This window comes from Cydia fagiglandana, chromosome 16 (assembly GCF_963556715.1).
Source record: "Cydia fagiglandana chromosome 16, ilCydFagi1.1, whole genome shotgun sequence".
Taxonomy (NCBI): Eukaryota; Metazoa; Arthropoda; class Insecta; order Lepidoptera; family Tortricidae; genus Cydia; species Cydia fagiglandana.
The window spans coordinates 6528178-6549399 of NC_085947.1; the positions used below are offsets into that span (position 1 = coordinate 6528178).

Genomic DNA, 21222 nt, shown 5'->3' on the forward strand with positions numbered 1-21222 from the left:
CTTTTAAATGCTTCATCACGAAGTAACATCATGAATTTGATATTATCAGTTATCCATGGACATATTTCGTCTGCAATACGTTTGCGTCTTAGAGGGCTGTTCTTATCAAATATTGCAAGAAGAAAACGATTAATCATTGAAACCATGTTATTTACATAACTTTCTTCGAGTTTCTTATGCCACGGGGTCCAAACTATATAGGATTCCAGAGTTATTATGTCAATATCTTTTAAGTTTCTAGTCATTAAATACCGTGGGGAAATTTTGATTTATTTTCCTAATACAGTGAAACCTGGATAAGTGAGATCTCAAGGGACGAGCAAATTTGTCTCACTTAAAGAGGTTTTCCACTTACACAGGCTGCCAGTTAGCCAGGTACAAATAAATTTCTGTCTCATTTACAGAGGGTTCCATTAATAGAGGTGAGAATAGAGTATATTTCAGTTATAGAGGTGGTTAATAAGGTATTTAGTAATTGTATTTAGTAATTGTCTTTAAAAATAAATAAGGTGAAATAATCTTTGTCCCTAAATATTTTTTAAGTCTGTTGAAATATTTCTTTGAATTTACTTTGAATGATTCTCCAAAGGATAGATAGTTCAAAATTAAATTAAATTTGATACGGACTTCATTGCGTATTAGAAATTTAATAAATAATAAATGAAATTTCTTTTCGTGTTACTTATCAAAATTTCAGCTTTCGTTTCGATAGTTTTAACTACTTACATAAATTAACTAACTAAATCAAACTTGAAGTTGTTTAGACACAATTAGGCAAATGCGGAATTTATGGATAGACTAAGAGTTAGTAAGAATACGGAAATTGTTCAATGAAGTCCAAGTTAGAGAGGTCATAGATTGACGTTATCTCAGATACAGAAGTCAATTCCCTATAAAATTCTAAAAAACAATTAGGAAAATGTAATCTTATAAATATAGTCTCAGTAAAAGAGGTAAAATACACTCTCTGTCTCAATTATAGAGGTAAATGTGACCATAAAATCACGACAACGAATCCCAGTTATAGAGGTTTCTTTTTTTCTCAGTAACAGAGGTAATTCAGTGCTAAAGTGTCGGGACCGCACCATGAGTCCCAGCTATAGAAGTTTCTCACTTATCCAGGTCCCACTTAACCAGGTTTCACTGTACTTATATTTGTTGTAACAAGAGCATGATCGCTTAGAAGTGGGTTGTGATGTATTTCCGGGTCGCTGAACCGATTAGGGGAATCAGTTATAACCAAGTCTAGTAGCGATTGAGACGTATCGGAAACGCGTGTTGGGCTCTATGGCGGTCAGCAAAATGTTATCAACGCGTGTCGATAACTTGGTATGGATTTGAGCACGCGTTGATTCAGTTGAGATATTGTGTGTGTCGTAAAGATAACAAGATGTATAAAACACTTAGGTATGTTTGAATAAATCAGTCTAAGATTACCAGTCAACGGTGTCTTTACTCACTCTACCCAGTTCCTCTAGAGTGGTGACCCCGAGTGGGGTCCCTACGGGGACCAACGTGCACGGTTGCCACTTTCCTTATAGTGGTAACCGCCGAAGGAACACGCACCTACTGAGATGTCTACACGAAGAGCTCCAGTGAAGAAGCCTCGGAAGTAAGTGATTGCGACTCTCAATTGCTGGTCGAGAAGGACTGACAAAGTGATCTCGCCTCAATTTGATTTCGCCACCCTTCCATCACGTGACATCACCGACACTGCAAGTAACATGGCGGGAGAACAGCGGTACCTTCCATTATATTCCGGTTTCCGGATACTTGGACCACAGAATGTCGTTAAAAGCAAGAAGATATAATTTTAAAGAGCGTGACATGACCCACCGAGACATCAAGCATCATGCAACGCTCTATGGCAAGAGGATCCTGATTAATCCTGATGTGGCACGCAGCAAACCTAATAGCGACGGACTACTCTACGCAGCGCCCCTACTAGTCGTCGCCCTCTACGCTCGCCTTGTCGGCTGGGAGCATTTTCGCTCGCCACAATGGCTCTGAGCACCCTGGCTGCACTCTTTTAACGTCCGCCCAGACGAAGAAGACATTATGGCACGTCTCCGTTTCATCCGAGAACGACAAGTTTTAGGAAAGTTCGACGGTAAAGACTGTCCCAACGCAAAAGGAGCATATTCAAGGGAATTCACGCCATATTGCAAATAAATTAAAAGAAGTCATGTCATCAGCTAATAATATAATGTGACTGATTGTTTTCAAGCCACGCTCAGAAATGCACGTAGGTAAGCAGAATGCGCGGCACTCGACGCGCGCGGGAATTATCAACACAGCACGGGACGGAATGTGTTTTGTCAGCGTTATTTTCAAGTTCACGGTCGCGAAACCGTGATTGAAGTTATAATGTCGTGGAAGTGAAATTATAATCATAATCTTGTTCAGGACAGCTCCTACGAAGTACCTGGTCGACAACCCTATCGGTTGACTAAGGGGGGACTGGGGGGAGTACTATGGCGGTCAGCAAAATGTTATCAACGCGTGTCGATAACTTGATATGGATTTGAGCACACGTTGATTCAGTTGAGATATTGTGTGTGTCGTAAAGATAACAAGATGTATAAAACACTTAGGTATGTTTGAATAAATCAGTCTAAGATTACCAGTCAACGGTGTTTTTACTCACTCTACCCAGTTCCTCTAGAGGCTCCTTACTAATTGTTTCATATTATGTTGGTTAATAAACGACAAAAGTTTACGTGAGCTGACCGATTGGGTTTGCATTAAATCAACAAAGAGAAAAGTAAAGAGAAATGTGAAGTTACAGACTGAAAAGAAGTTTATAGATTCGCTCAGTGCGTCAAATATTTTTTCTGTAAGTGTTAACGAGGGTGGTCTATACACCGTGCCAATAGCTAATCGCGCTCCCGGCAACGTAACCTCAAGCCACATCTGCTCTAACGCAGATTCAGGGTGTGCGCACACTCGTACCTTTAAACCTCGTCGCACGTAAAAACCTACACCGCCACCGCTTCTATTGTCGGATCGCGGAACGAGCTTTAATACGTAGCCAGGTAGGCACGGTGCGGTTTTTTCGGCGCCTTTCTTTATCCATGTTTCATTAAGAGCCAGAATGTCCAGTTTGTGCCACAGAACCAACCCCAGAAGTTCATCTCGACCTGTGTTTAGGGACCTCACATTTAGCAAACCAAACTTCAAACAATTACTCTTTGACATTTCTTTCGTATACATACGGAGTCGGACCGCTATTTTGAAGAACTATCAACCACTCGCTATGCAGCTTAAGATTGTTCAATGAGCATGGGTAATATATATATCGGTATTCATTAAAGAGGCGAAAATTATTATGCTACAGGATTTACGGATACTACAATGTATGGCTACGACTTTATAACTAGATGATGATAGAATGAGAGATAGATGAAAAACCATAAAAACATCCGGCAACATTCGCTGAAGCATATAATTTTTCTAATTTGGTTTTTGTCAATATATTTATTCAAAATATTCAGCCAACAATTACACTGGTAAAAACCTGTTTGATGTCTATTTCCGACTTAATGCGTCGTACGGCAGAATCCTTATTACGACGAGCGTATACTCGCCCGTCTCTCGTTCAGTGATATTGCCAGTTTAGCCGCTTACACTCTTGTCGGGTCTGGTAAAAAAGCGATCTGTTTTGTTTCGTTAACCGTTCATTAACGTAAAACCTGCTCGGATTACCCGGCAGACCAAAGTCCGAAGTGTCGACTGCACGGCGAATACGCGCAGCTTTCAATAAATCGGTGCGAGGACCTCGGCGGGCGAGTCGTACTACAAGTGGGCGTGGACGCACGCTCGCTGCAGCACCGGGTCCACCAGCAACGTTTGGGGTGTTCCCAGCCTCAGAAGTTGGTGGTGATTGTCGGTGCGCACCCACACGTTCGGCAAATACGATTACTTATGTATCAGAACATTTTTGCTACAGGTCACCGTTTACGAGTTATTTATAAAAAACTACAAAGGGACCGTTAAACCCGATGACTGATCAGTTCATCAGCGTCACATAACATAAATTGACCTCCGCATTGTATAGACAGAAACATTTAATGTTCCAGTAATCAAAGAAACTTTATTGCTAAATTGGAAATCAAAATAACTAAAATGGGCCAAAATCTCCAATTTTTAACTACTACGTTTTGTGCTCATCGATGTTAGTGTCGTAAGCGCCATCGACAATAAGGTCCCTTTTCATAGATAATACCACATTTTTCTTTCTTGACAGCACATCCACATAGAACCTTCGCAATCAGATAAAGAGAAAGACAGACCTCCGCTTTCGACAGCGATATCGACCACAATATCCGATAAACCCCCTCCACAAACCTCATCAGTTACCTCCATATCGTCCGACTTCAAGCCGCAGTTCGAAGACAACTTCGCTCCGTCGGAAACGGGCGAATTCGTCGCGAACTTCGACGATTTCGACAAAAAAGCGAACCCTAGCTACGACCGATACGCCGCCTTCAGAGAAATACAGGAGCAAGAACTGCAAGCTAAATCCATATTAGATCCTATTGATGATAACGCTGAAGAACCTAAACAGGACTCCGATGAAAAAGAGGAATTAGCCGCCATAAACGATATAATGATAGCCAATCAAGAAGTAAAGGAAAATAATAGAAGCCCTTTAAAAACGTTAGACGAACTAACTTTAGACTCTTTTAACATGTTCAGAAAATCCGTCAGTCCGAAACCGACGCAAATAGATGCGAAAATCGAAGATATAAAATCCGTTATGAAGAATTTGCAAATAGAACAAGCTAGAAGATCTGTGTCGCCTAGAGAAAATAATACGGAAGTTAAAAATGAAGACAATAACGATAGATATGCGGCGTTACGTGAAATAACAATAACAGAGCCGCAAGACGAATTCGAGTCGTTACCACCCGAAGCGCCTAAAGAGCGAAAGCGATCCGATGAGAAATCAGATGGATTCGATAACAGTGATTTCTTCGACTGTATTGACAACAGCAGTCTGTCCTTCTCGCACGTGGAGGAAGCGTTCAGGAAGAGCCCGAGTGTGAAAGAGAAGGAAGAGGTAAAAGAGAAACCGGTGGAGCTGGCGCCTGTGAGGGATCTGCAGCCGCCGCAGAGACTATCTACGGGGTCTATTAGTGACGTGGCTAGCGGGTCGTCACCGGACACTAAAGGTAAGAATAACAGTTTATGATTATAACTAAATAATAAATAAATAAATATTATACGATTTTTTTTACACAGATCGTCCTAGTCCCACAGTAAGCTTAATAAGGCTTGTGTTGTGGGCACTAGACGACGATATATGTATATATATAATATACACATCCATAATTCAGGAACAAATATTTGTGATGAATGCACAAATAAGTTCCCTTACCAGGATTCGAACCCGGGACCTCCTGCTTCGTAGGCAGGGTCACTACTGACTATAGACCGACTGTTTAACCGAGTCCTCGCCTGTGCGGTACGGGAGCGACGGGGCGGGACGACTACGGGTGGCGGGGAAGGTGCGGGCGGCAGGCGTACGGAGCCCGCACCTTCCCGCCGCCCTTAGTCGTCCCGCCCCGTCGCCCCCGCACCGCGCAGGCGAGGACTCAGCTAAGCGGTCGGTCTATAGGCTAGGAGGCAGTTATGAGTTTAAAATATCATTTTGTTTTTGCTATGCCTTACGTACGAATTTACAAGTGCGACAGAGAATCTACACGTCGGAAGTGGTTCACGGTAGGTCCTCTGGACAAAAGCCATTCAAATACAATAATAACACAGGCAGGCAGTGTGGGTTCGGACAGTCTGTCGTTGCTGTGCCGCGAGATGACGAACTTATAAAAAAAAAAATTTTACTCGTCGACTATAATTCTTGAATTAAGATTTCTTATACCAAACTTCAATTGGGTATTTTTAATGTATGGGCTCCCAACACAACTATAATATTCATATCGATACAGTTTAGTCAACTATAATGAAATTGACCAATCACAGCTCGCCGCGATCAAGAGGACGAAACAAAACCATAGCTCATATTAATTATTTATTTTAGGTTGTATAGTAAAGCCTGCTGACAACAGTTTATTTGACCCTCGCCATTTTGCGGATTTTCAATGGTACTAATTTCTTTTACTGGCAACAAGTACTCTTTGACAACGAACGTTGGATGTCATCGATCGAATGTCACCGATGTAAACAAATAGAAAATATCTACAAATATATTCAAATATAAACGGTTTTATTACAAAAAAATGCCAAATAAAATTCCAATAATGCGAAAAAAAATGTAGTGAATGCAATCAAATACTTACAGCTTAAAAAAAGACGAAGGATTACATAGCATTCCAATAAACAATGTTTTAAAGTTGGTTGTTGACATGACCGGGATTGACATTTTATAGTGCGGTTGTATTGAACTGGTTAGTTGTTTGGTTTAATATTAAATATTTAGAATCAGATTTCGACGAATAGGTAAATAGGGAATATTAGGCAAAGCTCTGCGTAGGTGGCACCTTTGTGGCATATACAGTAAACAAACCACATGGACACATCACACGTCACGTCAATCACATCGCCTACCGCGAAACAAGAAAATCGAATTTTCGTTATCTAATCTCTCTATCACTCTTGCATATTCGAGCGATAAAGAGGCAGATAACTAAATTTCGATTTTCGCGTTTACCGGTAGGCCCTTGTTAACAAACCGCCTTGATGCATCAATGTCATATTTTATTGTCTGTGAAAACTTGTCAATAAACAGTTTAAGGCACAGTATGTATAAGTTAGTAGAGTCGGTAGTGCTGCACTTTGGCGGCTAGAGATGGGTAGTGAGTAAATACTCACGGGTAAATACCGAGTAAATACTCAGTATTTACTCAATATACCCGTATTTACTCGTTTATACCCAAATTGGTGGGTATAAACTATTTAGAGTGCTGAAAGGAGCATATAAATTTGAAATATAGGTGTATTTTGTAAGCTGCTACTGGATTAAGTACTCAAAATTGTAAGAAATGTATTTTTAAGAGGGGCACTCCATACAAGTAACTAATTGTCACAAAAAAAAAATTCAGAAACCACCAACGTGTTGCACATCATTAAATGGGTCTTTAAAAATAACTGGAATGTATCTAAGAACATTTTTGGATAAATTGAATATTTTGGAAAAAAAACCGTTTCGAAGGGCCAAAATAATGTTTATCTCTCTATAACTTTAGAACCAAAGTTCAGAAAAAATATGAAAACATATCGGGAGATTAGCCGTATAATAGAGTACAAAAAACAATATTTTGAACATCATCGGTTGAGCCATTTTTGAGTTTTCTTTAAAAAACCCTTAATAAAAGGTCGTAAGTGCCACGTAAACACGCACTTTTTGCGCGATTGCAGTTATCTAGAACATCAATAGAATTTAAGTACCATATTTTTAAAGTAAATACCTTCTTATTTAAAACAAAATTGTTAACTTTGCATTATCACAATTTGCATCTCACTAATAATTACCTTTTTTTCCTAAATTAAGCGTCCTATATGCTTTTTATTTTATAGATATTGTTAATACACGTTAGCACTCTTCAATAAAAGACAATTTTGTTCTTAAATCTCACTTTTTGAATATTTTATAAGCAATCGTTTTTACCCACCTAAATGAGTAAATACGGGTATTTATCGGGTGCTTTGAGTAAATATCGAGTAAATACTCAGTATTTACTCACCCCTACCCATCTCTATTGGCGGCAGAACATTGCAGTAATATCCCCTATTGAAAGAACCGAATTCTCTGTAAGCAATGTTTTGACATTTTACGAGTATCAACATGAAGCCAATGCCCACTACCCCGACTATACATGACGTACGCACATTATTGCCATACGTAAGCTGTTTGCAGCGACACTATCTCAGGGTTAAATAAACTGTTGTCAGGCTTTAGAATCAATTGGTTCATAAGTCAGAAACGCGCATGTCACACCCTTAATATAGCAACATCCATAGACTACGAAAACCACTTAGTGTTGCTTGTTAGTCTCCATAGGCTACGGTGGCCAAAATCAAGAAAACAACTGTCTAAAAATTTTATTTAGCGCGGAGCAAGTACCAGGGCCTCATGAGTTACGAGAAGGTGTCGTTGCCCAACGCGCCGGGCGCGGCGGCCGGGGCGCGTAGTATGAATAAGGTATCGTAGTACAGTCATTATAGATTTTGACCCGTGAATAATTAGTTCTTGGATTTTTTTTTCGTAGGTCCCTCGGGGGGGTCACTGGGAGTGTAAATTCAAAAAGTAGGCTGAATCAGGCTCCTGCGTATATTCGAAAAATGTTTTTTTTCCAAAAAAACGGTTTTTCTTCAATAACTCGGCCATTTTTGATTTTACAGTAAAACCGTAAGGACAAAAATTGTAGGAAATTTGATTCTCTAAAAGGTAGTCCAGTCATTATATCCAAAAAACCGACTCTTCCCGTGAATAATCAATTCTTGGATTTTTTTTTGTACGTCCCTCGGGGGAATCACTGGGAGTGTAAATTCAAAAAGTAGACTGAATCAGGGTCCTGTGTATATTCGAAAAACGGTTTTTCTAGAATAACTCGGTCATTTTTGATTTTACAGTAAAACCGTGAGGACAAAAATTTTTGAAAATGTGATTCTCTTCAAGTTTGGTCCTCACAATTTTTCTTCTAAGATCGATAGTTTGGAAATAAAATTTGAAAAAAGCGACAGATTCAAAATATTTTCAACATCTCGTTTATTTTCAACTTTACGACATAAATGAAGAGGACTAAACTTGTAGAGAATCAAATTCTGCACAATTTTGGTTCTCACCTTCTTTCCCCCAAAATCAATATTTTTGAAATTAAACCTGAAAAACGCGACAAATTCAAAATATTATCATTATCTCCTATGTTCCACGCTTTACGGCATAAATGAAGGGAAACAAAGTTGTAGAGAATCAAATTCTGAACAATTTTTGTCCTCACGGTTTTACTGTAAAATCAAAAATGACCAAGTTATTCAAGAAAAACAGTTTTTCGAATATACACAGGACCCTGATTCAGTTTACTTTTTGAATTTACACTCCCAGTGATTCCCCCGAGGGACGTACGAAAAAAAAATCCAAGAACTGATTATTCACGGGAAGGGTCCGTTTATTGGATATAATGACTGGACTAACTTGTAGAGAATCAAATTTCCTACAGTATTTGTCTTTACGGTTTTACTGTGAAATCAAAAATGGCCGAGTTATTGAAGAAAAACCGTTTTTTTGGAAAAAAACCATTTTTCGAATATACGCAGGAGCCTGATTCAGCCTACTTTTTGAATTTACACTCCCAGTGACCCCGCCGAGGGACCTACGAAAAAAAAATCCAAGAACTAATTATTCACGGGTAGGGTCGGTTTTTTGGATATAATGACTGTACTATCGCAGCTGCTCGCGTACCATCTTAGCTGCATACTTTTGGTTTGGTTTGTTTGTATGATTCTACTAGTTTAATAGTACATTATTGTCGAGGCTCGGAAGTAGCTACTTGCAGGCTGAGGATTCGTTTTAAACGGACGACCTTGGGAGTCCGTTTAATTGAATCCGAAGCCAGCAAGTAGCCTTCCAGCCGAGTCATATATAGTGCTTTTCTCAAAAATGGTGCACGAAATATAAATATCATAGAAATATTTTACAAAAGCAACATTCTTACGTATATATTTTCACAGAACAAAGCCCTTGCCGCCTTTTTTTTTTTTTAATAAAAAAATAGAAGTGTATTTTTCTGCCGAAAATACGCCAACCTATTTGATACAGCTAAATAGTCGCGGTACTAATCATCTGTTTGGCTGTTTAATGGGCCTGTGCCTTCATTTGATATGGCCATTTCAACTTTTAAAAAGTTTGGAACTCGACAAATAATGGAATTTGTATGCAACATTGCAGTCCTAAAATCGAGACTGCAATGTTTTTAACTTTTTAATTTTTGACTGACCATAAACTCCGCGCTTCGCGACCTATTTTTTAGACGGCAAACTCGACTTTGCCGTCCATTTTTGAGAAAAGTATTTTTGTTGACTCGTAGAAAAAGTATTGTATACAATCGTGATATAATCAAGCTTTTCAATCTCGTACCTAACTTAGGCAACTCAGCAAGCTTCGTTGCCTAAACACGGTACTCGACTGAAAAGCTCTCTATTATATCACGATTGTATAAAGTACTATTATACAGTACTATATATAAAGTACTATTATACAATCGTGATATAATAGAGAGCTTTTCAGTCGAGTACCGTGTTTAGGCAACGAAGCTTGCTGAGTTGCCTAAGTCAGGTACGAAATTAAAAAGCTTGATTATATCACTTTTGTATACAATACTTTTTCTACGAGCCAAAAAAAATAATACTTTAAACTAGTAGAATCATACAAACAAATCAAACCAAAAGTATTCACAGCTAAGATACGCAAGCAGCCGCGATACCTTAATACTGGTACGCGCCCCCGGCGCTGTGCCCGGCGCGTTGGTCAACGACACCTTCTCGTAACTCATGAGGCCCTGGTACTTGCTCCGCGCTAAATTCAATTTTTAGACAGTTGTTTTCTCGATTTTGGCCACCGTAGCCTATGGAGACTAACAAGCAACACTAAGTGGTTTTCGTAGTCTATGGATGTTGCTATTTTAAGGGTGTCACATGCTCGTTTCTGACTTATGAACCAATTGTTTCTACTATACAACCTAAAATAAATAATTAATTTGAGCTATGGTTTTGTTTCGTCCTGTTGATCGCGGAGAGCTGTGATTGGTCAATTTCATTATAGTTGACTAAACTGTATCGTAATGAATATTATAATTGAGTTGGGAGCCCACACATTAAAAATACCCAATTGAAGTTTGGTATATGAAATCTTAATTCAAGAATTATAGTCGACGAGTAGATAAAATACTATTATGTAATTGAAAATGTATTTTGTTAGAGAAATCCGTGTCTCGTGGTGCCGGGCGGTCCGGGCGCTGGGCGGTGCTGGGCGCGGGCGCGTCGCCGTGGTCGTCGGACTCGCGCGACTCCGAGCCGCGCCGCGCCTGGCGGGACTCGCGCCGCCGCCGCCACCACACCCCGCCGCCCAAGGGCACCGGTGCGTGCGTGCCAAATGCTATAAAATATTACACTCATGATTAAAATAAAACACATGCATTTTACTTCCTCGTAATCAAAATAAAAAGTAGAATGTTTAACTCGGGTGAAAAGATTTTCAGCCTCGGACTATTGGCGCTCTCACTGCGGTCGAGCGCCAAACTACCTCGGCAGAAATGAGTGCCTTTCATCCCTTGGTTAACAATCTACAGCAGCGTTAAGGCTGATTTAGACGGCCCGCGAACTAGCATGTGATTTTAGTTATAGTTCGTAGCTTTGTAATAGAGCCCGGCGGCTAAACCTATTGTCTATTGTTAAGTAAAACCGCAATTTTAATTAAAAGTCTAATAGCTCCGGCTCTATTAGAAACCTACGCACTATACATTGTGGACTGTTGGTTACGTCCAATTCAAACGACCGAACAAAACCCGCAATGTAATGAAACAGCATAAACCCCTTGTTGCAGTGCAAACATCGTCCTCGTCACGTGACGTGTCTCCGTGGGACGAGGAGCCCCCGCCGAGCCGCCTCCAGCGGCCCCCGCATCGCGATAGGGAATCTAGGTATGCTGCCTTTCAATATTAGAGTGTTTTCACGTTGTCCGATCCGATATCGCATGTACTCACTACGCTCGTGGTTCAATTTTGGAATCTTTCGCTTGCTCGGGTTGCCCCCTTACAGCGTTCACCCGTTGACCACGAACGCTGTAAGGGGTTCGAAACGTCGGGATGTAGTATGAATTCAATATACGCGATATAATCCGTTTCAATAGTTTTATTTCATAGAAAGTAAATATTAACAGAAACTATATGATACACCATTTTAACATTATTAGGCCCACTTCCCACCATTCCACTAACCCGGGGTTAAGCGGTTAAACCGTTAACCCAGTATCAAATTGTACTGGTAACCTTGGTAACTCCAGGTTTAACCGGTTAACCCCGGGTTACTAAATGCTGCAAGGGCCACTTGCACCATTCTACTAACCCGAGGTTAACGGGTTAAGTTGGAGTTACCATGGTTACCAGTACAATTTTACACTAAGTTAACGGTTTAACCGCTTAACCCCGGGTTATTGGGATGGTGCAAGTGGCCCTTACAATACACGAATGGTATTTCTAGGCACAACTCATCGCAAGGCTCTAGAGAATGCCTAGACTCCGGCAGCGGGCGAGAGAAGGACAAAATACGCGACAAAAGAGACAGCCGCGACAGAGACAGGGATCTCAGCAGAGAGGGACGGGAGTCCCGAAGGGATTCGGGCAGCGGCCGGGATCGCCGTGACGTCAGCAAAGAACGCGACCATAGAGACCATAGAGATCGGCATCGGAGGAGTAGAGGTTAGTTTACTATGGCTCACTTGCACCATCCCACTAACCCGTGGTTAAGCGGGTAAACCGTTAACCCAGTGTCAAATTGTACTGGTAACCATGGTGATTGCAGGTTTAACCGGTTAACCCAGGTTAGTGGAATGGTGCAAGTGGCGCTATGAAAATTTAAATAGTTAACTTAGCCCCACTTGCACCATCCCACTAACCCGGGGTTAAGCGGTTAAACAGTTCACTTAGTGTCAAATTGAACTGATAACCATGGCAACTCCAGGTTTAACCGGTTAACCCCCTTTTAGTGGAATGGTGCAAGTGGGCCTTAGGGTGGTATTCCACCTGTCCAATTTCTTTGTTCAAAGTCAGTGCGTCTCACTCTCTCATTAAAGTAAAATGTGAGAGGCAAATACACATTAATCCAAGATATTGGATGGATGGGATACCAGTAGTATCACTTTGTTTGTGGATGATGTCAATAATATTTTTTTTTTTCAGATAGGGAAAACGATACGTGGGATCGAGATAGAACGTATAGCAGGGAGAGAGAGCGAGACAGGACGTATAGCAGAGAACGGCCGAAGGATTACAGGGATAAAGAAAGGGACAGACATAGGAAGCCGCGGCATTCGTATGATGAGGAGGAAGAGTAAGTCATTCTGTCTTACTTCTAAGTAATGAAATTTGATTAGAATTAAAAACAGTTTTAATTAATTTCGAAACTTACTTTCTGAGGGTTACCTTAGAAATTAGATTTACAGCAGTTTTGAAATATGTCAACCAACTGCGACTTTTTTATCTGTGTTTCAATAGCTTGTGTTTTCGGCAGAAAGCTACACATGAATGTTTTAAAGCAGAAAAAATGGGAAATATAATTTTATATTAAACGTAATAAATAAAAATCTCACGATATCAAAGCCTATAAATTTCTTGTATTCAACTATTCAATAATAATAATGTTATATTTTCCACCATTTTTGAGAAATGCCGGAATATGCAGACTTTGTATATTAAACGGATTCCCAAGGTCGGGTCGTTCGGGTTATTCCCACTAGTTACCACCAAGTTCTTACCAGTGGTAACTACTGGGAATTTTTTTCCCACCTTTTACCATTGAAATCCCACTAGTTACCACCAACTAGGCTTGGTGGTAACTAGTGGGAATAACCCGGTCGTTCATATAAACTTAACAAATGCGCCTGCAAATGCGAGTATTTGTTACATCAACAATGAGCACTATTTTCGTAGTGTAATAGATTATTATACAGTTACAGCGACGGTTGCGGGTCTGGCAGATCGTCTCCCAGGGGGTGGGGCTCCGACCAGCGGTGGCGAAGTAACGGTAAAGATCGGTTTTCCTAGGATAGCGGTGCCGGCATATAGCGGCCGTCTCCATACTTAATAATACGGCTAAATATGGATGTCGTAGTATTTGTATGGAGACGGCCGCTATATGACGGCACCGCTATCCTAGGAAACTAGAGCATAAGTGGTACATTCACGTCTAAAAATATCGATACGAACAAACTCCCAAAATATGTATACAAGACCTTATTGTCCATTATATTAAGGTTTATACATATTTTTGGCACTCTTATTTTTAAGTCTTTTTTTTTAAGATAATAAGGTCGTAAGGTTTTTTTTGGCACTTTAAGCGCTGGTGGCCTAGCGGTGAGAGCGTGCGACTTTCAATCCGGAGGTCGCGGCTTCAAAGCCCGGCTCGTACCAATGAGTTTTTCGGAACTTATGTACGAAATATCATTTGATATTTACTAGTCGCTTTTCGGTGAAGGAAAACATCGTGAGGAAACCGGACTAATCCCAATAAGACCTAGTTTCCCCTCTGGGTTGGAAGGTCAGATGGCAGTCGCTTTCGTAAAAACTAGTGCCTACGTCAAATCATGGGATTAGTTGTCAAGCGGACCCCAGGCTCCCATAAGCCGTGGCAAAATGCCGGGATATCGCCAGGAAGAAGATATTTTTGGCACTTTGTTGTCCGTATCTAAGCCGCTCTTTCAGACATGACCGTACTTATTCACAATTATTAAATTCATTAAAGTGATCTAATCCTGGATTTAGATGGAATAAACTGAGACTGCTGATACAGGCTGCTTATACTTATCCCAACCTAACTTAGTTTTAACGCTTTAAAAATCTTACTTCTGAGATTTCATGTCATCTGGCTCCGTAGACAACATGCGAATCGCTAACGCTACGTAGCGAACGAAACGCGACTGTCACTGTCACACTAATATGAAAGAGTGATAGAGAGACACAAAGCGATTCGATAGCGAAGCGCAAGTGATTGTCACCTTGGCTAGGCCGTTTGATAGAGTTCGTATTAAAAAACACGGTTAATAATGAGTTTATTTTTCAGAACGAAATTATGGGTCATTGGGGTGGCGTGAGTCGAGGCGGCGGAATGAAGGCAGGCAGGCGGACGAGCTTAGCGAACGAAGGTAATTGGTTCAGTAAAACCTGAGTTTATAAATGTGTCGCTTAACTTCAAACTCGGGTAAATCCATTCGACCGTCTCAGCATATAACAAATAAATAATATTATAAGGACATTCTTATACAAATTGACTAAGGCTTGTGTTGCGGGTACTCAAACAACGATAAATATAATATACAAATACTTTAATACATAGAAAACATCCATGACTCAGGAACAAATATCGGTGCTCATTACACTAATAAATGCCCTTACCGGGATTCGAACCCAGGACCATCGGCTTCACAGGTAGAGTCAACCCACTAGGCCAGACCGGTCGTCAAATAAAATATAAATACGGTCGGCAAATATCTACCCTATTAACTTTCCTTAATACCAAAATCGCTTAATCTGACAGATGGATTTACCCGAGTTTGAACTTAAGCGACTCAATTATTATGAGATTTAAAAAGTGTAGTTCGTAATAAAGATATATTTACATGTGGTATTCAGGTACGGATCGACGCTCGGCTGGTCGTCGCGTCGCTCCAATAACAGTTCCTCCCGCCGCGACTCCGATCGCGATACGCGCGACCCCCGCGACCCTCGCGACCCCCGCGACCGTGACCCCCGCGACCCCCGCGACCCTCGCGAACCCCGCCGCCGTTCGAGACGCGAAGATCCCCGACAGCGGCGCGACTATCGGTTCTCGAATGATTTCTCGCCGCGGGAGCGGACCAGTCCGTTCGATAATGACTTCACAGAGCCTCCGCCCGCGAGGAAGAAGGCGCCTTATGCGAACCTGGAAGGAACGAGGTGAGTTATTATTATCTATGATATCACGATTCATATCAAATTGCTTTTTTGAATCTTTTTTTATAAAAGTTACATTCCATATTTCAATGATAGCGCCAATAGCGCGCTATTAGCGTAATATGCTATATTTAACCAATCTCAAAAAATGTCTAGTAAAGTGCTTAATTGTTTACGATGGAAAATAATTATGCGCTACATCTGTACCTGCCTTTCTTCAAAAACTCCTTTCGACCATTCCAATCCAAATACTTGAAAATCGACGCAATATCTTGGTTTATATTTAAAGGTTTTCAAAACTTCTTCAGATTCGCCTTCGAGTCGGAAGAAATCACCGCGTCCCCGCTCTCGACGGGCAGCGCGCGGCACGACGAGTCGACGTCGCGATTCCGCTTCGACTCGGACTCCGTGTCCCCGCGCTCCATGTTCGAGGACGACTTCACGCTGTCCACGCCCCGCGGCCGCACCGCCTCCATCGCCGAGGAGGACGAGGACGTGCCTCCGCTGAGGTAACGTACTAGTAACGGTCCCTCGACCCCGAGGGCCTAACGCGAACCACGTTCGACGTGTTGCCTCCCTTTCACATTTACGTACGAATTTATAAGAGCGATAAAGAGGAAACACGTCGGACGTGGTTCGCGGTAGGCCCTCTGACTCGTGCCGCTCCATGTTCGACTGCACGCTGTGAATTCTGAAAATTTTAAAGTGGACAGTGGTCCATTTTTATGCATTTCTGGTCCGATTGCGTTGAAAATTTGTTTTTGGAAAACGACAATGTCGTATCAAAATACATGTGTTTCTATATTTTTCAGGCCCAAGCCCCAGCCGACGCACAGGGACATTAAGAAATCGGAATCCGTCAACATCTTCACCCGCGAATCGGATCCGTTCGAGGGAGACGATTTCTTCGCCTGCACGGGATCCGACCGCGCCGCGCGCCGCGAGAACTGGCCGGGGGACTTCCAGGGGTTTAACGCGTGAGGACGCGTTCGCTTCGTCGTGTGACCATAGACAGAATAGTGGACTGGAGTCTACAATCTTCATGTCTATGGTGCGACAGACGGCGTGCAGAGTAGTAAAGACTTGGTTCGCTTTGACGTGGTGAAAGAATGGTGATGGATCCGTCCGCGTCGCGCGCCGCGAGGACTGGCCCGGGGAGTTCCTGGGGTTTAATGCGTGAGGACGAGTTCGCTTCGTCGTGTGACCATAGACTAAATAGACGCACTTGTCTATGGTGTGACGTACAGCGTTAATGAGGAATAGTGAAAAGTCTTGCCATATAAGGATCTCACCTTAATAGTGTTTTGTTTTAAAATGAACATAGAAATTTTGAATATAAAAAATGTGGTGATACACCAATCATATCAAAATTGACATAACAGTTTTAAAACTATTGTGCAGATCCATAAAAAATACACAAATAAGTTCTAAACTTGACTATGAAAAAACATTTTGAAAAATAAAAAGATTTCAGTGGCTAAAAGACCATATCTCTTATATTCAAATATCTATGAAACTTCCCTACAATGTTTCATCCTTAAATAGTGAGAAGCGTTACTTCTCCGTCTGATTTAGGCCTTAGTGTAAGTACTATTTATACCTAACCTTAAAATATAGGCTATGCACCCATTGACCATTTCTCATCCTAGTATTATTACGGGGAATTTCAAAAGAGTGACCGAATTTTCCTTGCAAATTTTTCTTAACACATTACTCTGAAGCTTGATTTCTTTTGATATTGATAGAGGGCAAAAAGTGTATTTTTTCCTACTTATTTTAGATGTTCGTGTTATTACTCCCTTATATCGTCTGGTGACAAGCAAAAGTCACTAAGTACTATCAAAAAATTAAAGTAACAATGCACTTTATTACACTTGTAACACGGTTTATTGTCCAATAATTTCAATGGTGTTAGTTAGTGACTTTTGCTTGTCACCCGACGATATAATACATACTTCTGTAGATACCTGTATGAAACGAAATTATCCTTGGGACACTTAGTAGGTGTGGTTTTAAAATATCGCATATGACCCTTTGACTGTCCATTAAATGTTATGCTTACAGATGTGCAAGTGCATAAAGTTTTCGGAAATTGTAGGAAACAAAGGTAACTTTCATTTTACTAATGGACAATTTCGATTCTCATATAAAAATATGACGTTTACTAAATTATTTCATGTGGATATTTCGCAATATTGAAATCTTTTCGACGGCACATCAGTAAAATGCTTACGTACTTAATGAGAGTAAAATTTTTTTTCGAAAAATTCGGGCACTTTTTTGTAAATCCCCGCAAGGCGTGTATGGGTTAGAGCGGGCTCAGCGTACATGCCTGACGCAACCTGTGATATGTATAACCGACGCCCTTCTGCTTCGTTGATGCTTTTATAGTGCCGTAGTTAACCAGTTACTATTAGGAACCTGAGTTATACGCAGCGCACACGGCATTCAAATAAGTCGGGCATCTTCATCAGTATAGAGCACAGTCTATTTAGTGAACAATCCCTTGCCATCGTATCCTCTCGGACACGTTGAACCTTATAACCACTACAATACAGTTGCTTTTTTAACGACATTGTTGCTTTGGCACGTGCTCAACTCGGTATGCCACCGCTCGCACAAAAGAACCAATGGCTTTTGTGAGATTGGGTCTTAGGCGTAAAAATCATTCGAGAAAATTCATACTATATTTGTCATCCTACTTCCATTAACCGCAGTACTTTTTGTACTGAGACTGACTGAAATAACATATGTAATACGTTCGGGCGTTTTCGTGAAGATACGATGGTAAAGGATTATTCACTACATCTGTACATAAAACAACACTGAATGCTGCCATTTAATGATGGAAATGCTTGACAAGTACGTGAAAACTAATCATAACGTCATAAGCGGTCATCCATTAATTACGTCACACGTTTAGGGGGAGGGAGGGGGTCAAGAAAATGTGACACAAACTTTGTGACGTCACTTTAACTTCATCAGTAACCGAAAATTTATTTAAATTATTTAGTTCGCTGTACATTTAAATAACAAGTTTTTAAAACGAAAATAGTTTTTAATCGTTTAATTTTCTTTCCTAAGCAGTTTTGGGTGATAAAATTACTAATATTTATATCGTCAAAAATATTTTGATAAAATATGAATAATACTTAGGTACTTACTTAATTCGATTTGGCGATTTCGTAGAAAAAATGTGACGTCACACTAGGGGGGAGGGGTTTGCCAAATGTGACCAAGTGTGACAAGGGGGGGAGGGGTCAAAAAACCTAGAAATTGGTGTGACGTAATTAATGGATGACCCCTAAGATCCTAAGGCGGTCTATTCACGGGTGGTGCAACTGCTTGCGGTACCACTTACCAGTGTGATAATTATACTAGTGTTCATAAATATGTATATTTTTTTCATCTTACTACAATGGGTTAAGGTGAACAATTGTATACATATTTATGAACTCAACTGTGACTATACCATGGTCCTTTGGGACGGCTACTTTCTAGCGGTGTCAAGTTAGCCGTTGCAAAAAGTCGAAAACTCCGTTTTGTTATTTCACTCAACATTTTTAACGCGGAGTATATGCGGCATAATACCGTGAAAACGGGTATGGAAAAGTGAAAATTAGCGAGCGAGAAGTTTTAAAGTTCTGTAGCAAAACTGTTTTGGGCACAAAAGCTTTGTATTTTTATTATTCTTATAGCACGTTTGACCAATGGGATTTCAGATGTTTCCGCTGCCTTCCAGCGTTTTTGTACGAATCAAGTATTAATATAATCCATTTATTTTAAGTAGAACTCGTTTGTAAGGATATAATTATTGTTACAAATATAGTACCGTTCAATTTTTATAGTAGACCCCTTTTTTCACTGCAATGTCGGCGATTTTTTACATGAGCATTTAATAATAAGTAGAAAGATCCTGTAGATAAATTTATTCATAGCATTTTTCTCGCTTTTTTATAGTTTTCATGGTCAAGAGATGGAAATTGGATCAGAGATGGGTCCAAATGTAAGGATGTATAGTTTACCTTTTAATATGCTTTATAAGTATGTAAATGCATTTCTTACCAAATAAAGATCATTCATTAAGTTTTGAACTGAAGAAAATAAAGAATAGTAGTTGTAAAGTAACACTGTGAATAATTTCTGTGATATTTTATTTTGATTGTGATGCTTATTTATTATTCTGATTTTTTTATAAGTTTGACATGTTTTTATATCCCAATGGACTGTATTTGTACTGACACTTTTTTATTTGTTTGTTAATTTATTTGTTACTATATAGGTACAGATGAACTAATAGACGTGCAGCACCATACAAGAATTCGTGGCAACAAAATAGTAGTTAAACTAAACGGCGTGGACACTAACTAAAACTATAGCGGCAAACGTTTATTTTCATCTTCTTGCCGCTAATTTAATAAACTGTGTACCTTTTATACTTAGAAATAGTGTTGGTTAGGACTCGAGCCGTTTGAGTCTGCTTCAAGACTCGACTCGGTTTTTCACTCTTTTAATTAGGTCTATTTAAACTCGAGTTCTTTTCAACTTGTTAGAGACCCGAGTCTTTTGTAGAGACTCGAGTTCTTTTCAGAGAACTCGTTATTGTATGATTTGAAGATTACGTACACAAAATCATACCATAACCCTTAATTTCTTTACTGTTATCTAGGAAAAACCTATACAATTGTTGAGGGAATCTTTAGTCGGTGGTTCGAGTCCTTTTGAGTTACTCTAAAAAAAGACTCGACAAAGGACCGGACTCGGGACTTAAAAGACACGCAAGTTTTTTAAGCGCCGAGTCTCGTAAAAAAGAGCTGAGTTCTTCAATTTCAGACTCAAAGGACTCGAGTTCCTACCAACGCTACTTAGAAACGGTGTCCTAACTTCGTCTACCACACTCACTGTTAATATTGAAGATACGTGAACCTTAAATACCATAAGGTTTACAAATGGTTAGTTACAAACCGTGTCAATGGCGCCATCTAGTTAACTTCTACTCTGACGTCACAAAGCCTTATTTGATTTTGCACGTCTTTAAGTTCTATCGCCTGTATAAATATAATAAAAACCTAATCCATTCATGTAGAACACCATATACCTATTTACTGTAACGTATCTCCAATATAAAATACTCGTAAATATTTTATAGCAGTCAATGATATTCATGTGAACTAAAATGTTACCTATACCTAGTATTTGCGAAGTCAGTTTTTATATAAATGTATTGTATTTTTTGTACATAAGGTAGTTAGATGAAATTAATTATGTGCAATTATTACCACCTTTACGGCGCAATACCAAAGGTATTTTATGTTCTGTAACTGTTGTGTAAAATATTTGGAGTTATTAAATTATAACATCATGAATGAACTTTTATTTTATTGTATTTCACACTTACAACATTTAACCCGTGGAGTCCCAGGGATCTAAAATTGCCAGCCATAAAACGACCCAGAGGTTTAAAATTTAGAATCAATTGGTTGGTCAAACCAATTTGTCAGTCAGTAAGAACCAGGAAAACTATACTCATCCTTTTCTTTTGGGTGCTAGTACTAGTGTA

The 21222-nt window shown here is 40.0% G+C and overlaps 1 protein-coding gene across 7 annotated transcripts in view; it reads left to right on the top strand.

Moving 5' to 3' along the window:
* The window catches only part of LOC134671828 (protein disabled), a 48654-nt gene extending 27622 nt beyond the window's left edge, over window positions 1–21032 (top strand). For all 7 annotated transcript variants that reach the window (XM_063529670.1, XM_063529665.1, XM_063529666.1 and 4 more), the window contains 10 exons: window positions 4247–5174; window positions 10937–11095; window positions 11561–11657; window positions 12217–12434; window positions 12915–13065; window positions 13685–13758; window positions 14794–14875; window positions 15363–15665; window positions 15971–16171; window positions 16475–21032. In XM_063529670.1, coding sequence (XP_063385740.1) covers window positions 4247–5174; window positions 10937–11095; window positions 11561–11657; window positions 12217–12434; window positions 12915–13065; window positions 13685–13758; window positions 14794–14875; window positions 15363–15665; window positions 15971–16171; window positions 16475–16643 — 2382 coding nt within the window. In that variant the 3' untranslated portion in view covers window positions 16644–21032. The remainder of the gene's footprint in view (window positions 1–4246; window positions 5175–10936; window positions 11096–11560; window positions 11658–12216; window positions 12435–12914; window positions 13066–13684; window positions 13759–14793; window positions 14876–15362; window positions 15666–15970; window positions 16172–16474) is intronic.
* Window positions 21033–21222: the final 190 nt, after the last annotated feature.